This window comes from Neomonachus schauinslandi, chromosome 10, assembly GCF_002201575.2.
Source record: "Neomonachus schauinslandi chromosome 10, ASM220157v2, whole genome shotgun sequence".
In the NCBI taxonomy this organism is placed as follows: Eukaryota; Metazoa; Chordata; class Mammalia; order Carnivora; family Phocidae; genus Neomonachus; species Neomonachus schauinslandi.
The window spans coordinates 49,958,835-49,978,860 of record NC_058412.1 but is presented as its reverse complement, the minus strand read 5'-3'; the positions used below and the strand labels follow the sequence as shown (position 1 = coordinate 49,978,860).

General features: G+C 36.7%; 1 protein-coding gene across 4 annotated transcripts in view; it reads right to left on the bottom strand.

Moving 5' to 3' along the window:
• EXOC6B (exocyst complex component 6B) overlaps window positions 1-20,026 on the bottom strand; it is a 618,113-nt gene that overhangs the window by 305,843 nt on the left and 292,244 nt on the right. For all 4 annotated transcript variants that reach the window (XM_021699245.1, XM_021699246.2, XM_044918888.1 and 1 more), the window contains exons 9-11: window positions 9,141-9,224; window positions 8,734-8,780; window positions 7,090-7,210 (exon numbers count right to left, since the gene is read on the bottom strand). In XM_021699245.1, the coding sequence (XP_021554920.1) occupies window positions 7,090-7,210; window positions 8,734-8,780; window positions 9,141-9,224 (252 nt within the window). The remainder of the gene's footprint in view (window positions 1-7,089; window positions 7,211-8,733; window positions 8,781-9,140; window positions 9,225-20,026) is intronic.

The window sequence follows — 20,026 nt, the reverse complement described above, 5'->3', positions numbered from 1 at the left end:
TTTACAATGATTTCTTCTTTCTTATTTCATGATTTTCATTGGATCAGTTATTTTTAATTAACTTACAGTGGTCATTAAATAAGTTATACACTTTCTTCCCACTGTTTACATGAAATAATCCAGAATTTTCATTAAAAAAATTTTTTGTAAACATTAAGTCTCCTTCTGTACAGATTCTTAAAAGCATTAAACTTTACAAATAACCAAATTATCAGCTAATTAGATTTATCTATGAGTGTTACCCATTTTTTGCACACATTTTATTTAATCCTATCCCATCTTATAATCTGGATTTTTCATTTTTTGTAAAATACCAATAAAATAAAGAGTAAACTTTGAATCCTCATATATTTGAAAAAGGCTTTATTTTGCTCTCAAACTAAAATGCAAAATTTCTGTGAAAGAATTATCTTCCATCCTTTATCCTGCTTGACACTCAATACAGCCTTCCAACTATAGGAATCCAGTCTTTCCTCACTGAAGGGAAATTTCCTTCTTTTAATTCTTTAATTTTTAAAGTCCCCTCCTTTGTGACTATCCTTTCTTTCTAAATCTCTATTTGATATAATCAAATTTAATATCAGGTATCCATCCATGTTTCTTAACTTTCCTTTCACATTTTCCATCTCTTTGGTTTGAAGACACCGTATTATACACTTTCTATCTTGGGTGGCCCCAAGAGGCTGTCAAAATCAAAGTTCAAATTGTCTGAACTAACAAGTGACCTCAAGGCAAAGAAAGCTTAAGTGGTTAGCTTATCTCTCTAGACTCTTAACTTCCCTGGATTTGGCTTGGTAATTCCTTAATATCCTTACCAAGCACTTGAGAACTACAGAACATTTTATATGGTATATATACAAAAATGCAGCATTTTTAGTAGTTTCCAGCTGAAGGGTTGATATGAATAACCTAGTCTCCCATATTCCTAAAACCAGGAATGATTATTACTTTGTAAATTTTTCTCCTAGTCCATGAATTATTCGTATTTGCTAAAGAATGGCTATTCTATTTGTTTACTGTTATCTGCTATTTGATGTAATGGTTTTCCTCAAATATTTTATGACTCTTGACTGTTCATGTTTTCAAATGAAGGACTAGGTTGATTATTTGATTAGTATGGATAACTTGCATGGGTTTTTCCTCTGTAAGTGTAAGTCTGTTTCCCAAGAAAGTGACTGCAGGCTCTTCGTAAGTGGGGGGAGGACGCAGGAGGGGCGCAGATGAATCACTTCCTTCAAAAGGTAGCACGAGAGAACTTTACTGATCATACTATTGTCTCTTTACATAGATGGTAAGGTTGGGCAAAGGAATTGGGTAAGCAGCTGGCTGGCTAAGATTTTTGGAAAGTAGACTTCTAAAATAATTTCTTTTATGATTTCTCCTAGGCCCATTCCTGCTCCTTGTATTTGTTAACTCTAAATTTAGAGAGTTCCTAGATTCCATTTGGAAGAATATCTCCTACTTTGACAATACCTCCCTCTGCCATATTTAATGTAATATTTTCTTGTCTCAGGTTCAGTTAATTTTCTAATTTTGTTTGTTTTCTAAGTTCAAGGAAATTTTTCAAAACTTCTGGCCTACAGACGGTACTTTGCAGAATTTCTTTCTATTTTGTTTTTCCCCATGTTATTGGGTTACAAGAGTTTGGTTAGCAGAACTAGAAGACAAGTATACTCAGTATACCCTTTTGACTCAAAAAAACTTAAAATATGTGAGGGGGATGAGTATGGACATGGCATGGGTGTGTATAAAACCACTATCACAGTACACACTCTTGTCTACCTACCACATAACAAACTAAAATATCCAATATTTAGTATCTGTAAAACATGAGGTTTTGCCACACAGTATTACATTGTTCCATAATTTTTTTAAAAGATTTTATTTATTTATTTGACAGAGTGACAGCGGAGAGGGAACACAAGCAGGGGGAGTGGGACAGGGAGAAGCAGGCTTCCCGTGGAGCAGGGAGCCTGACGCGGGGCTCGATCCCAGGACCCTGGGATCATGTCCTGAGCTGAAGGCAGAGGCTTAATGACTGAGCCACCCAGGCGCCCCCTATTGTTCCATAATTTTGAGTACCCTTTCAGTATTATCCCCTTCAGTATTATCAGATGATCGGTTTATCATATTACCCTTTCAGTATTATCAGATGATGTTTATCATATTATTAAAAACTATATTAGCAGATCTTCTAATATTGAATCATTCCTGATACAAACTTTCCTTTGTATTAGCAAATTATATTTTAATATACTGCTAAATTTGCATTCCAAGAGAGATGGACCATGTAAGATCTCTTTCATGTTTTGAAATCAGCATTGAGAATACTATACATATTGATACCCGAAATATTCAAAATGTTTCTAATTTATGCAATTACTAATAATTCAATCAGAGAAAGAGTAGTTTTAAATGTAACACAGAATGTTAGAAAGACATACAGATTTTTGATAAACAAGTAACAATCATTCAGATATAGTGTTTCTTTTTGAGATTTGTTTTGATGTTTGGGTTGCTCTTATTTTGGCTTGCTTTGCTGGGTAATATAATACAATAAATAGTGTCATGAAACAGAATTAACATTTGTGGCATCAATTACTCTTGTCTCCCCCAAATTCCTATGTTAAAGCCCTAACCCCCAGTGTAGCTATACCTGGAGATGGAACTTAGAGAGATATTTAAGGTCAAAGGAGGAAGGGCCCTGATCTGAAGGGATCGGTATCCTTATAAAAGAAGCAGGTGACACTGTGAAAAGGCCATGTGAGGACACAGTGAGGACACAGCCACCTGCAATTCAAGAGACAGCCCTCACCAGAAACCAACCCTACTGGCACCCTGATCTCAGACTTCCAGCCTCCAGAACTGTGAGAAAATAAATTTCTGTTGTTTGAGTACCAGTCTATGACATTTCATTATGGCAATCTGAGCTGAATAAAATGAGAGATTAACACAGTAATGTTATTGGAAGTGATGAGTCATAAAAAATAAAGATAGAATCCAAGGAGCGCCTGGTCGGCTCAGTCGGTTAAGCACTAACTCTTGGTTTTGGCTCAGGTCGTGATCTCAGGGTCATGAGATCGAGCCCAGTGGCAAGCTCCAGGCTCCGTGTGGAATCTGCTTGGGATTCTCTCCCTCTCCCTCTGCCCCTCCTCCCACTTGCGTGCATGTGTGCAAGCTCTCTCTATCTCTATCAAATAAATAAATAAAATCTTTAAAAAAAAAGAATCCAACCTCACACCCTATACTAAAATAAACTTTTTATGTCTGTGACATATACATAAAAAAGTAACTCTGTACAGAAATACTAAAATCAAATATAGACAAATAATTATATATTCTTTGCAATAAGGAAGACATAAGTTGTCGAGTTAAAAATCAATATATTTACAAAAAATTTTAAACTTCTGTAAAGCCATGGAAAAGAAAAGCAAAGTTAGAGACACATGAAACTATGAAAAAATACTTGCAACCTATATATCAGACCACAGATTAACATTCAGATTAAAAGCTAGCATCCATGTTTTATTAATAAATAATAAAATATTTTAAACTATTAAAATATAAAGGCAATGCATATGAAAAGGAAATTTTAAGAAGATATACAAATAACTAAAAACATCTAAAGAGAGTTTCAATATCAGTATGAATCAAAGAAAAACATGTTAAATTAAGATAAAATTTCTGACAGATTAGATTAGGAATGATTTTTTGTTTTTAAACATAACTTTCTGTGAAGTAAAAGGAATAGGGAAATAGGCATTCTAAAAGACAATGCTCAGAGTACTAAATGATAAATATTTTTGCAAAGCAAATTACAATATGCATCCAGGGCCTAAGAAACGTACAGATCCTTTAACTCACTAATTTGTCCTAGATAAATCTAAGAATTTATCCTAGATATAATCAATTGTGCAAGAACATTTTTATAAAAATATTCACTGCAATGTTTAAAATAGCTTAAAAAAAGGGCCCAAAAACTTTTTTTAAAAAGTGAATTAATTATTTTAAACAATAGAGTACTACAATGGAATATTATGCAAGTAAATATTAAAATTAATACAGATTGATTAGACACAAAGTGAAAACCACAGCTTGTTTCTATTTAAAATACATATTGTATATTGTGTTTTCATACACAAGAAAAAGAATCTTTAAATTTACATATAAGAAAGCTAATAATAATCATGCCAGGGATCATGGCCACAATTTGTTACTATTAACAATCAATATTTTCTATCTTAGAATAAACATGTTACCTTTGTAAAATAAATATTTACATATAAAAACACATCATACTAAGGGAGAAGGTAAGACATTAAAAAAAATGATCCTAAGGGGGCGCCTGGGTGGCTCAGTCGTTAAGTGTCTGCCTTCAGCTCAGGTCATGATCCCAGGTCCTGGGATCGAGCCCCGCATCGGGCTCCCTACTCCGCGGGAAGCCTGCTTCTCCCTCTCCCACTCTCCCTGCTTGTGTTCCCTCTCTCGCTGTGTCCCTCTCTGCCAAAAAAAAAAAAAAAAGATTTAAAAAAAAAATGATCCTAGGACAATAGATACACTATTGCAAAAAAGTAAAATGAGATCCTTAATCATTTTTTAAATAAAAATAAATAACAAGTGGTAGTATATACATAAATGTGTAAAAAAAAAAAAAAATCAAGCCATAACATAGTTACAAGACTTTTTTTTAGTCTTGGAACAGGCAGGAACTTTTAAAAAATATTTTTAAATTTGCCAGACTTTATTATGACAAAAGAATAAAATGATAAAAATGTCAGATGAAGTCCTAGGTCACATATAAGCAGTGAGAGAAATTTTAAAATAAGATAGATATATAGGGGCGCCTGGGTGGCTCAGCTGGTTAAATGTCTACCTTCAGCTCAGATCATGATCTCAGGGTCCTGGGATTAAGCCCCATGGCAGGCTCCCTGCTCAGTGGGGAGTCTGCTTCTTCCTCCCCCTCTGCACCCCCCACCCCCGGCTCATGAACCCGCTCTCGTTCTCTCTCTCAAATAAATAAAATCCTTTAAAAAAAAAAGATAGATATATAAAGAGGCAAACATTTAACATTTCTAAATACCAAAAAAGAAACCATAAATAAAAATAAAAGGAGAAAAACATTTGCAATGTATTCAATGACATATCCTCTTTGGTTTCAAATGCATATATTAACCAAACTCCTACACCTTGTTACTTGGATGGCACAAAGGCAAAGTAATCATATTCAAAGGCCACTGATGACCTCCCCACTCCAAACCATCAAAGGGAAAGAAACCACAAACCTAGGCATTACCTCGATATGCTTTTAATCTTACCTTTTATATCTAATCCATCAGAAAATACAATTAATCTTACCTCCTAAAAATCTCTCCAATTCATCCACATCTCTCCATATCTACTATTGCCCTTGGTCCAGCTATCATCACCTCTTGCCTGAATATTAAACTATCCTATTAATTGTTCTGCCCACATCCTTTCCCATCACTCATCCATAATTGAGCCAGAATGGAAAACTGATCTTCTCACTCCGATTTACCCTACCCCACACTGAACACATACACACTCCATTCAACCCAGTGCTTAAAGCATCAAATCTGTCTTAAATAATATGACATCTATCTACTTTTTTATTTTTACTTCATACCATGCCTAACTTTCTACGTTCCCTATTCTACCCACTCTGAACATTTTTCAATTCCCTAAAACGGCTACAATCCCATCAATTACAGATTTTACACATGGCATTTACTCTGGAACACTTGCTGATGAAGAGATAAGAAAGCTGAAGGATCGTGGATAACTTAAGTTTCTAGCTGGCACAACTAGATGGATATGAGAGCCATTTACTGAAATATTCTAGATGCTAAATTATCTTCTATTATTAAGTCCTCACTATCATTCCTCGAACAGTTGAGATAGAAAAGTATCCCCAAAGCCCCTGTACTACTCTCTTATACCTAGAATTCCCTTTTAATTGATCTTTGCATAAATTGTGACTCCTTGATATTCTGATCTCAGAATGCCACTTCTGATCAACCAATCAAAAGCAGGCACCCTAATCTATCGCCGTTTTAATTGCATTGTATTATCACTATCTGATATTCTTATTTATTTGTTTATTGGGAACCTCCCCAATCAAAATATAACTTTCCTTTTTTTTTTTTTTTAAAGATTTTATTTATTTGAAAGAGAGAGACACAGTGGGAGAGGGAACACAAGCAGCGAGAGTGGGAGAGGGAGAAGCAGGCTCCCCACGGAGCAGGGAGCCCAATGCAGGGCCCAATCCCAGGACCCTGGGACCATGACCCAAGCTGAAGGCAGACACTTAACGACTGAGCCACCCAGACGCCCCAAAATATAACTTTCTGAGAGCAAAGATTTCATCCATCTTGCTCACCGTTGTATTCCCATTGCCAACATGTGTTAAAGAAATATTGAACAAATGATTAATTCAGAGCCAATATTATCTATCTGAAATAAAGTGAATTATCATCAAAAATTCAGGCTTTAATAAAATATATCAAAATCATGGGAACTCATAATTAGGTAACTTACTGATATGTTATAGCATTTTTTTTTTTCAAAAAATAAGAATAAAACTGTGAACTCCAAGTCAGTATTAATTGGCATTATAGAAGGCAATTTAGAGTAGTGGCTGAGAATATGGGCTCTGGAGTCACATGTCTGGATTCGAATCCAAGCTCTACCATTTACTGTGTAACATTAGGCTGGTTACTTAACTTCTCTGAGGCTCAGTTCCCCAGACCATAAGGTAAATATAATAATAATACCTACCTTATGAAATATATATGAAGTACACACACCAACGCCTGACATAGAGAAAAGATTCCAATAAATGTCAGTTGTTGGGGGTTTTGTTTTGTTTATTTCTTACTGCAGAGAGCATCCAAAAATGTGTTCAGTGTTAGAAAGGATGGCAATTTGAAGAGGCTACTTCCATATGTCTTTGAGAGAGAGAGCTCCAAGTAGTGATTCCACACAATACATACTTTTAACGCAGGACAACACTGACCAGTATATAGATAATCAGCAATAAGTGAGAACTTCTCGCGAGGGCTTCTTACGTACCGAGTGGGTGCGGAGTGCTGCAATGGTTTTTGAAAGTGCCATTTCCCAGAGTTCATCAATGTAGGCTCTATTTACTAAGCCCTGGGTTGTATGTAAAATGTGATCTTCAACCACAAAAAAGCTAAGATGGAGGAAAAAAGAAAGTACAGCTGTCAGAAATTATAGTTTGACTACTATCTCCAGGGTCTGACAAACATTAAGAGCTGCCATCAAATTCAAAGTTAATAGTCATTTTTTTCTTAAAGAAAGCTACTTGGTGTCATAAACAAAAAATCATATTCCTAGGACTTAGAATTTTGTCCAACCACTTTACAGAAATTAGAGTCACGTTTCTATTAAATGTTAACCATACTACATCAAAAACTAATGATGTAATGTATGGTGATTAACATAATAAAATAAAATTTAAAAAAAAAGAAAAAAGAAGAGGATGGAGTGAGAAAGCAGCCGCCTGCAAGCCAGTAAGAGAGGCCTCAGAAAACCAAACCTGCTAACATCCTGATCTTGGACTTCTAGCCTCTAGAACTTGAGAAAATAAATTTCCATTGTTTAAGTCAAAAAAAATAAAAATGTTAACCATACTGGTCAGCAATTTAAAAGGGAAGAAAATGGTTACAGGTAAGGGAGGCTAATTTCACTATATTAAAAATACCAGGCCATTAAGACAGTTAAAAAAAAAATAACTGATTTTAAAGAGACAACGAAAGCTAAAATATACATTTTTGTAAGAGCCCAACATACAAAATATCAAAATGATTCCCTTTATATGGACTTCCTCATTACAGGGTTCAAAAGGTATCTTACAAAGGTCAAGAAAATGCAAACTTATTTTTTAACACTCTATTGTAGCTTTATTGTTGTGCATTCACAATGTATCTTTAGCTCCCTTGGCTAAATGTTCATGCTAAATAATTCTTTAAATAAGGAATTCTCATGATATATTTTAACCAAAACTATCAATTACATTGAAAAATCTAAATCTGAAATAAAAAAGAAAATTTCACGGAACAATCCAACTTCTTTCCCTTTCTTTTAATTGCAAAGTCATTATTTTGCAATTAGAATAAGCTGCCTATATTTGGGGTGTTTATTTGGGAAATGCAATTCCATATTAGTATGTATACTCTAGATGATGGTGGCAAACTATATAGCCCATGGGACGAATCTGGCCCACTGCCTGTTTTTATAAATATTGTTTTATTGGAACACGGCCACGTTCACTCATTGCCGTATTGTCTATAGTCGCTTTCACACTGCAACAACAGAGCTGAATAGTTGTGACAGAAACCGTATGGCCTGCGAAGCCTAAAATACTTTACTATCTGGCCCTTTTAGAAAAAATTTGCCAACTTTTGCTGATTATTTGGTTCCCTCTTACCAAGAATAGAGAAACAAAACATCAGGTGTAATAAAAGTATAATTCAAAGTTTTTCTCCCTTATCCAGCAAAACTAGTCTCCAACAATATAATGCTGAAACCAATAAGACATTCCTTTAAAATTATCAGAAAGTCAAAAATAAATCTTAAGAATTTAAAAGAAAAAGAGAAAAAAAAATCTCCCAAGGAAAACTTATTTTTCCAAGTCTCACGAGTCTAGGTATTAAAAGTGTATAAATTTAAATACACACACATATATATACCTACCCTACAATTTGATTAAAATACTTCCTGTAGCCATCTAAAGTTTCATGCTGCAACAAAGCAAAGAAGAAAAAAGTTATTCTTTCTATTTTGATACATTAAGACAAAATTAAAATCAGTTACTTAATTTCTTAAGGCTCAGTTCCCAAGACTCAGGTGAATATAACAATAGTACCCTACCTTATAGGGTTATAATGAGGATGAACTGAGATCATTCATCCCAGTACCTAAAACAATGCCTGACACATAGCAATCAATAGATGTTAGTTGCTATTTTCTTACTGTCACATCCACCAAAAATGATCTCAGAGCGACAGTTTAAAAAAAAAAATAGTACATATGCAAAATAATGAAGAGCTGCCAGAGAAGAAAAGTGGAAAATTTGAGAAAAGTTAAGTTGGTGATCCTACCATGTTAGATGGAGGCTGGAGCACCAAACGGGCCTGTTTTCGCCTCTGTTTTCGGTAGTAGTTCTCAAATGTTTCCCGGGCACCCTGTAAATAAACAAAAGGAAATGGGTTGACGCAATCTGACCAATTATTCTAGTATTTTGTGGGAAAAGAGAAGCTTCCAGGTCTGGAAGTGAGGCAACCCCACATTTCTCAAAATCTGCTATTTTGACAATGATAATAATCATAGAAACAACTAAAAACAACTATTACCATTTATTGAACCCTACTTACAAATCCCGTAAGAATGGATACAAAAGATTCTTAAGAGGACACTACTAGAACTCAACCACCAACACACCAAAGCTGGTTGCTGAATCAACTATCACAAATTCACAAGAATGAAGACAAACCAACATTCTCATAAGAGCAGTTGAGCAAATGTTCTTTAAAAACCTCACAGAACATTCCAGAAGAAAAATGTTCAGAATGAAAACCAGTCCCAAATGAATCATGAGCAAAGGGCCAGGGGGAGGCAGGAAAAAGGCAGAAGTGGAGAACAGTACATCAGTCTTCCCAGCTAGCACATAATCAAGCACAGGATTAACACCAAAAAAGAAGAAACAAAGCCCTGGAAATTCTCGGTGCACAGTTTCTTAAATTGAAAGGTGCTCCAGAGAACAAGAGCTGGCTCATGAGCTCTGTAACTGGGTTGAATCCCATCCTCTCAAAATTCATGTCCTTCCTGGGATGTCATAATGGGATCTTATTTAGAAATACGGTCACTGCAGATGTACTTAAATTAAGATGCAGTCACACTAGAGTAGGGTGACCGTTAATCCGATATAACTGGTGTCCTTAAAAGAAAAGGAGAAAAGACACAGAGATAGACACACAGAGAGAACATCCTGTGACAACGCCTGGAATCACGCAGTTGCAAGCCAAGGACACCAAGGATTGCTGGCCACTGCCAGAAGCTGGGGAGAGGCAAGGAAGGATGCCACCCAGAGTTTCAGAGGGAGGATGGCCTTCTGACACCTGCTTTTGGATTCTAGTCTGCAAACCTGTGACCCAATAAATTTCTGCTGTGTAAGCCACCCAACCTGCGATACTTTGTTACAGCAGTCCTAGGAAACTAATAGAACTCAAAGCTTTTAAAACATGATGCCTCCTCCCCACCCAGGGCGCCTGGGTGGCTCAATTGGTTAAGTGTCTGCCTTCAGCTCAGGACATGATCCCAGGGTCCTGGTATTGGGACCCGCATCGGGCTCCCTGCTCAACAGGGAGCCTGCTTCTCCCTCTCCCTCTGCTGCTGTTCCGCCTGCTTGTGCTCTCTCTCCATCAAATAAATAAATAAAATCTTTAAAAAAAATGATGCCCCCCATGACTAAATTCTACTCTGAATCCAAGACTTTTCTAAATAAATAAGAGTAGAAATGGAGAGACAGCATGCATGGTGGTTAAGAGCACTGATTTTGGAACCAGATGATGATGATTCCATTCAAATCGCAAGTCTGCTCCTTTCTAGCTATATAACTCATATGACCAGCTGTATAACTTTCACTAATTTACCTTCCACCATTTAACTAACAGATGTGCTATGGTGTTCTCATCTGTAGAGACGCCACCCTCATCATTGCCATTAGGATTCAGATGAGTTATAAAGCTTTTAGAACAGTATCTGATAAATAATCACCGCTATGCATGTGCTTATTGTTTTAAAAACAAGATGAATAAATCAATGATGGAAATGAAAGCCTTGCCCATGTGAAAAAGCATAAACTCTATGCAATACCGAAGTTGAGTTTCCTTCACCTTCCCAGAAGTCTGAAGAATCCTATTCAACATGACTTCTTTGTTAGATCCCTAAACTGGAGAAGTTGATTTAAGGTACTAAATCACACTAACTCAATAGCATAAGCTCAGGGGTTGGCAAACGTTTCCTCTAAAGGGCAGGACAGTAAATATTTTAGGCTTGGTGAACTATACAGTCTCTGTCGCCACTACTCACCTCTGCTGTTGAAATACAAAAGTAGCCACAGACAGTACACACGTGAGTGTGGCTGTGTTCCAATAAAACGTTATTTGTGGAAACTGAAATTAGAATTTCATATAATTTTCATCTGTCATGAAATATTCTTTTTTAATTTTTTTTATCAACAGTTTAAAAATGTGAAAGCCATTTTGAGTTCACAGGTCACATCAAAGCAAGCAGCAGGGTGGCGGTGGCCGTGGCCCATGGTTTGTTGACCCCTGGTGTAGCTTAAAAACAAAGGTTTTAAAATGCTAACGTGATTATAACTGTAGACACCTGAGTCTTTCCTGCTATAAAATGAAATCAAACATTAAGACCGCTATTTCAAGGCTTGCTTATTTCTTAGTCCATAAGTTAATGAGGTAGCAAATGATTCTATTTAAGAAATAAGAAGTGGAAACTGCCTGTTGGTTTGTTAAAGTTATTCCCCACTTGTCACCATTTCACAGCATAGTGGTATTATTAAATGTCAATTACATTCTGTACACACTGAGGGCTTTTCATTTTAAAGTTAACAGCCCTAAAGGCCCTTTATTATTCTTGTGTGACATTACACATTCAACATGCTTTGGAGCCAAGATACACTTAGCTGAGAATTTAGGGCAAGTCTTCTCTCAAATTAGGCCATTGTATAATAATTTAATTATTTGTTGTAAAAGACAGAAATTATACAAGACAAAATTCTATATAAAAACCTATCATAGACCTCTACTTAGTTCTAAACTAAATACAGTTTTGCCTTTCAAATACTCATTCGATAAAATAAAAACACAAGAAAAGACCAATTTATCTAGTAATTCTGGCTTCTCTATTTACAAAAATGAGTTAGATTTTCCCTAGTGGCTGCTAAATAAATTCACCTCTGAGTATTCTATTTCCTCTGCCAATTTTGTCAACTCAATACTTACAGGTAGAATTTAAAGTAGACGCCTGACCAGTCCAGCTGAGTGCCTGTCTTTTCACAAACAGATCAACAGATGAATTATAAAAGTTTGCCACTTCAGTTTCAAGCTCCTCTAATCATTAATATTAATTAAAAAAAAACCCACCTCAAAAGTCAGTGAAAGTGTAAGCAAATAGATATAAATAACAGACCAGTGAAAAGTTGTTTTCATTTTATGTCATTAGTATTACACTGGTCCAAAGGCTTTGTAATAATTAATTAACACACATAACATCACAGAAAAACAAGTCACTTTTTGTACATAAAGTGCTTACCATACAATAAAGAACATCACTGAATTTATAGTCTATGGTGGAAAACTAGCAATTAAATGAACAAAAAAGACCACAGAATCCTATGGATTGGAGTGTGTGTGTGTGTGTGTGTGTGTGTGTGTGTGTGTGTGTAGTAGGTGGGAGGAATGTCAGAGAAAGCCTCCCAGAAAAAAAAAAAATGCCATTTATATTCATAGTTGAAGAATGAGTCAGAATAAACCACATAAAAAGAAAGGGAAAAATAGTTCTCGTAGAGACACAGAGGTTCATGCATCCCATGAATTGAAATTCTTCATGATGGAACCTTCAGAATGTAAGAGAAAGGAATGACAAGAAATAAAGGCTAGAGGACTTTATAAATTTGTTAAGATATTTGCACTTTAACTCTAGAGACAATCAGAGTTTTAGACATTTGTAAGTTGTAATGTACTGAGCAGAATGAAGAAAGGGAACATTAGACTCAAAAAGATCAGTCTGAACCTGACATATATTTAGGAGGTACAAGCTGATGACTGATTGGATACTGGTGGTAAAGAACAGAAAAGACAGCAAGCTAACGTGAGGTTTCTAACCTGGATAACTGGTTTGATGGTGGTGTCATTTAATGAGAAAGAAAACATAAGAGCAGGGATATATAGTCGATTATTATTCATGGATTCCATATTTGCAAATGTGCCTACTTGCCAAAATTTATTTGTAACTTCAAAATCAACACTCATGAGGTCATTCACAGATAAGTACAGAGTGCTGAAAAATTTGAGCAGCGCCCAATGCACATGTTCCTAGCTGAGGTCAAACAAGGCAACCCTCTGTCTCCTTTCTTCAGTTCTCATACTATAAACTATTACCCTATTCACAGTCATCCAGTACCTCATTCTTTGTATTTTTGTGCTTTTTAAAAATTGAGATATAGGGGCGCCTGGGTGGCTCAGTTGGTTAAGCGACTGCCTTCGGCTCAGGTCATGATCCTGGAGTCCCGGGATCGAGTCCCGCATCGGGCTCCCTGCTCGGCAGGGAGTCTGCTTCTCCCTCTGACCCTCCCCTCTCTCCTGCTCTCTCTCTGTCTCAAATAAATAAATAAAATTTAAAAAAAAAAATTGAGATATAACTGACATATAACATTATATTATTTTCAGGTGTACAACACAATGATTCAATATTTATATATATCTTACAAAATGACCATCACCGTAAGTCTAGTTAACACCTATCACCACATACAATTTTTTTCCCTTGGGTTGAGAACTTTTAAGAGCTACTCTCTTAGAAAACTTCAATTATTCAATAAAGTATTATTAGCTACGGTCACCATACTGTATATTATATCCCCAGGACTTACTTATTTTGTAACTGAAAGACTATTCCTTTTCATCACCTTCACCCAACTCCGCCATCCCCCACTTTTGGCAACCACCAATCTCTCTATGAGTTCAGTTGGGTTTTTTGTTTATTTGTTTAGATCTCATATATAAGTGAGATCATACAGTATTTGTCTGTGTCTGGCGTATTTCACCAAGCAGAATGCCCTGAAGGTCCAGCCATATTGTCACACATGGCAAGATTTCATTCTTTTTTATAGCTGAATAATACTCCTTTGTATATACAGATCCCACATGTTCTTTATCCATTCATCAATGAACACTTAGGCTGTTTCTATGTCTTGGCTATTGTAAATAATGCCACAATGAAATAGGAGTGCACATGCTTTTTCAGTTAGTGTTTTCATTTCCTTCAAATAAATACCCAGAAATGAAATTGCTGGAACATATAGTAGTTCGATTCGTAGTTTTTTGAGAAACCTCCACACTGTTTTCCATAGTTTACACCAATTTACATTCCCACCAACACGCAACAAGGGTTCCACCTTCTCAACATCCTCACCAACACTTGTTATTTCTTGTCTTTTTGATATTAGTCATTCTAACAGCTGTGAGGTGACTATCTCATTGTGGTTCTGATTTACATTTCTTTGATGATTAGTGATGTTGAGCATCTTTTCACGTACCTGTTGGCCACCTCTACATCTTGCATTTTTGTGCTCCTTGTTGTTGATTTTTCTATTTAAAATGGCCCCCACACATAGTACTGAAGTGCTGTCTAGTGTTCCTAAGACTTGACACTTGTCAAGAAGACAAGATGTGCCTTACAGAGAAAATACATTCAGATAAGCTTTGTTTGGGCATGAATTATAGTGCTGCTGGCCATGAATTTGATGTCAATGAGCCAACAATATATATTAAATAAGATATCTTTAAAGAGAAATACATACAAAACAGGGTTATGAATTGATTGGCTGATGAAATGTTGTAAGCAGAAGCTCACAGTAACCTAACCCCGTACTTCCCCAGCAGCAATGGTTCAGTATTCATTAACTCCGTGTTTACAGTGATCTTATAAAATGTAACTAACATGAGCAACAAGTACTGATTGTACATGAGGAGACTGGTGATAATGACCTCTGTAACGAACATGTTTAGTTTGTAACTTCTAAGTGCTAAGTGTTTGGGAGCAGGCATATTTGGGTCTCCAGGTCAGGTGAAAGGGCTAAGCTAAAGACAACAGTTTTCAGAATCAAGAATCATTGGCAGGGGGCGCCTGGGTGGCTCAGTTGTTAGGCGTCTGCCTTCGGCTCAGGTCATGATCCCAGGGTCCTGGGATCGAGCCCCGCATCGGGCTCCCTGCTCAGCAGGAAGCCTGCTTCTCCCTCTCCCTCTCCCTCTGCTTGTGTTCCCCCTCTCATTGTCTCTCTCTGTCAAATAACTAAATAAAATCTTTAAAAAAAAAAAAAAACTGGCAGATGAACCATGAGAGACTGTAGACTCTGAGAAACAAACTGAGGGTTCTAGAGGGGAGGGGGGTGGGGGAATGGGTTGGCCTGGTGATGGGTATTGGGGGGGGCACATATTGAATGGAGCACTGATTGTTGTGAGCGAGCAATGAATCATGGAACACTACGTCAAAAACTAATGATGTAATGTATGGTGATTAACATAATAAAATAAAATAAAAATAAATAAATTGAAAAAAAAAGAATCATTGGCAAAAAGATGGTAATCTAAGCCTAGGAAAAAATGAGAAAATCTAAGAAATATCTGTAGAATTTAAGTACAAAAGGACCTAGCACAAAAACCCTCAGTGACAACAGTTAGGAAATGTCTCTTCCCTATAATTAAAATATAACTTTAAATGTCACCTACTTAGAGAAGACTTTTCCACTATTCAATTTAAAATGGAAAGTTTTGCCAGGGAGTCGGTTAAGCGGCCAACTCTTGGTTTCGGCTAGGGTCATGATCTTAGGCTTATGAGATCCAGCCCCAGGTCGTCCCCCCAACCCAACTCAGGCTCTGTGTTCATGTGCACTCAGCATGGAGTCTGTTTGGGATTCTTTCCCTCTTCCTCTTCTCTCCACACTCCCACGGGTGCGCTTGCTCGCTCTCTCTCTCCCTCAAATAAATAAAATCTTTTTCAAAAAAAAGGAAAGTTTTGCCTAACACATAGCCCTCTTTTAATTCTTTGCATAGCACAATCTCCATCTGACATTATGTTATTGTTTATTGTCTGTCTCCTCTCATTAGGATGCAACCTCCCAAGAACAATGCCTGGTGTAAATGACACTCAATATACATTTGTTTGAATAAATGATTAAAAGGATTTTTAAAATATTAATCAATATTTTCTTTCAAGCCTCCATTTTTATGTTTACTCTTTACCTGCTAAATTGCAATAATCATTTCTTTGTAATTTTTCCTATTCATCTCATCCTGCTGTTGTTCTACCTCCATTTATTCTTTTAAGATTTTTGTTCTTGTTTCATAGAAGTTATGCCTTCTTCATGCCAAATAATTTCCTAAAATTTCCTTTTGGCTCCTGTAGAAAATCATTCTTAGGATCATGTTTCCTCTGAATTTTTGGGATGATGTCCTTTGTCCCATTTTATTCAGGATGTTTTTGCAGATCTCACATTTTGTTTTGTATTGTTTCATTTTCTCAATTGCTCTGTTTTGAACAATAGGAGCTCGTTCTGGACCAGTACTTTCTTCCAGGCTTCTTTTGTGGTTTGCCCTGGCCCATTCACCAACCACCTGGCTATAGATCTAATATCTTTATGGAAGCAGCAATTCATAGTAGGTTGTGATGTGCCCAGGTCCAAAGCTGTTTCAAAGTAAATCCACAAACTGATTCCAGTGTCTAGCAAGCAACTGGCCTACTAAGCTCACATAAAATATGGCCGAACATTCTCCTACCACACAGTTCCCAGTGTTTAACTCTCTGAACACAAGTGAATGAAAACCACAATAATATAGTCTTCCTATCTCTGTGCTCTTGTGCAGCACTATAGAGTATTCTCCAGCACAGGATAAACTGTGCTGCCATCGAAGGTCCACTTTCCCCCTCACCCCACACTCTGGCAGACTTATAAAGGAGAATCTATACAGTACAGGGGTAGACAACTAATATATTCATCAATTCGGGATTGTATTTTCAAACCAGATGACCCAGAGTGAAAAAGCATAAAGTATCTTCGGACTTTTAAGGTTTGCTCTGTGTATGGCAGCAAAACACACATCGCTCAACAACTAGGTTTCTCAATCCATTCAATCAGACTTAATATTGGAGAAAATTTTATTTGAATTCAGACAATATAATATTAATTATAAGTCTTCTTTAACAATGGTGCTGTAATTTTTTAGACTTTTATGCATCTAAGGAATTTTAGTGGAAGTAAAGCTTAGAAACTAAGATTTTGCTTAATGTTTTTTTTTCTGTTAAGTGTATATATTCCACCTGAAATTTAACTGAAATACAGGAGTTTATATTATTCTAAAAAATTCTCCACAACAAATTTTCTTCTCACTCACTTGCAGAGCAACTACATAAAAAGAGCTAAATGGGGCGCCTGGGTGGCTCAGTTGGTTAAGCGACTGCCTTCAGCTCAGGTCATGATCCCAGGGTCCTGGGATCGAGTCCCGCATCGGGCTCCCTGCTCTGCGGGGAGCCTGCTTCTCCCTCTCCCATTCCCCCTGCTTGTGTTCCCTCTCTCGCTGTGTCTCTCTCTGTCAAATAAATAAATAAAATCTTTAAAAAAAAAAGAGCTAAATGATCACAGAACATATTCTATTTTTACTTAATGCTAAAACAAGAAAAAGAAATATTCCCCAAGTTCTATTGACCTCTTCTTCAATTCACTGGGTGATTTCTTTTCTAAATTCATGTTTAATTTAGGGGCGCCTGGGTGGCTCAGTCATTAAGTGTCTGCCTTTGCCTCAGGTCATGATCCCAGGGTCCTGGGATCGGGTCCCGCGTCGGGCTCCCTGCTCCGCGGGAAGCCTGCTTCTCCCTCTCCCACTCCCCCTGCTTGTGTTCCCTCTCTCGCTGTGTCTCTCTCTGTCAAATAAATAAATAAAATCTTTAAATTAAAAAAATAAATTCATATTTAATTTAAATATTACATCACATCCTATGATAAACTTGGAGGAGGGTGCTAATGGTCAAATGCCCCAAAAGCCATTGCCAATTTCTTAATTAATCCTAGCACTGGGAATTAACGAGGACATAACCCACTTCTCTTCAGCTATGCTGACAATAGTTATTTGCTTGTTTTATGTTTGTTTTATCTTTTGCTTTTTTAATATTGTCTCTTTTTAAATTATTAATTACAAAAGTAGAATATGTGACTTCTAGAAAAATCCGACAATAAAGATAAGGCAAGGAAGAAAATAAAAGTCATTCATAACCCCATCGCCTGGAGAGAACTACTATTTACTTTTTGGTGCGCTCCCTGACAGATGTTTTCCTATCCTAAGTAGATATTTCACATACTCACATATGTACATATACACACCTAAATAGGATCATATTGTGCATACTTTTCCCACTCTTTTCATTTTGCATGCAAAAATCTTTTCTCAAACATCGTAAGTTAGTATGATCCATTCTTATTGCACAACACTGTGCCAACATTCTTTCTTCAAACACATGCTATAAATTGTCATCATACAAATGCTGGAACTAACATGGGCTTTCAATAAATGTTTAAAAATAAAAATAGAAATATAAGTGATAACTTTGAATTCCCCATGTGTCTAGGCACTTGTCTGGATATAAACAGAGGAAACACAGTATTGCCACTCAATGTGGGCAAATGAGTGAGACTTTTTGTTTTTGTCTGTAAAAGTGGTAAGATCTATTGGTAACAAAGCTCAAACTCAAATTTTAGCTGCTGTCAGTTTACATATACATGTACACCAGTAATCAAACAAGTCAGGATCATGTGATCCTCACTCTTGACCAGGGGAAAAGGGAAGACCAGATGAAAGACCTTTCCGTGGGTTTCTTTTTCTTCATAAAAGGTGACGATGTATACCACGGGCACAGACACCCTGAACTTCTCATACAATTACTGAGCCCCACGCCTCCAAACATTAGTGGCATCTACAAGTCTAGTTTTGTGGAAGAAAAAGTAAAACTTATGGTGGGACAATACTATTTCATATGGACAATATGTCTAAACAACAGACAAAAGAGGACAGACCCATCTTCATTAAATAGTTACTGTGCCACTATTTGGTGAAACAGCTCTTCATCGAGTGGGCCTTTCCTGGTAGAGACTGCTATGGGGTCTACTGGAGAGTGGGCTGAGTCCTTCTCATCCATCACAATAACTGAAAATTAACCCTTGGATTAAGAAGCAGCAAAGGACAAGGAGACAAAGAACAAGGGAGGGAAATGGAAGGAGGGAAGCACACACCATTGTTCTTCCGGCTTTGCCTACAGGAAGCAATATTTCCATTTGGTCTTGGGCAAAGCCTGTAATTTCACCACCCTGACTGCAGCTGGAGAACTCCCTTTCAACTGTCCCGGCATCCAAGTGAAGACAGGTTTATTCAGAGTTTTAAAAAAACCAAAAACCTGAAAGGGCCATTTTAATTTGCTTCCATGTGAAAAGGGGAGCACTTTTCATAGGGCCCCATAATGATGTTCAGCGGGATATTACACTTCGCCATATGGCTAATTTGCACAGCAGGCCCAAAGCAGGATTTTCTTTCATTAGAACTGCCCTAAAGATCAGACTACAGAAACATGTGTAAAGAACAAACCCAAGATGCCCCCTATTGCTTAAATCTAGAAACATTTGATTCCCAGATGTAAAAGCCCATTCAGAGAGTTTCCATGGCAAGGTCATTCAAGAGTCGTAGAGGTGGTATGTGTCACAGCCCCATTTACGTATATTAGGGCTTTGAAAATGCCTAAAATTCAAAAGCCACAAAATTGTCAAAACACCTCAAACCCCCCCACCACCACCACTATATACAGAGGTAGGATAATAGCTCTGGTAGATAATTTATTATTACAAAACAAAACAAAACAAAAACATTACTTTTTGAATGACCGAATTCTTGATATCATTCATTAGCTTACAAAATAAATCTACATAAACTTTTGACCCTTTTTGAAGGGAGCGAAGGCAGTCTGACGTTCTAACAGAGTCCTGTTTATTTTTAAGATGGCCCTTATAACTTATGTTTGTCTTGGCATTTCCTCCTTCTGCCATATCCCAAGCCTGAGCCATAGAAAAGAACATCCCCTCCGGGAATGACAGAGTCTGCAGGATTTAAAAAAAGAAAAAGAAAGAAATCTGATGTCTAATGATTAT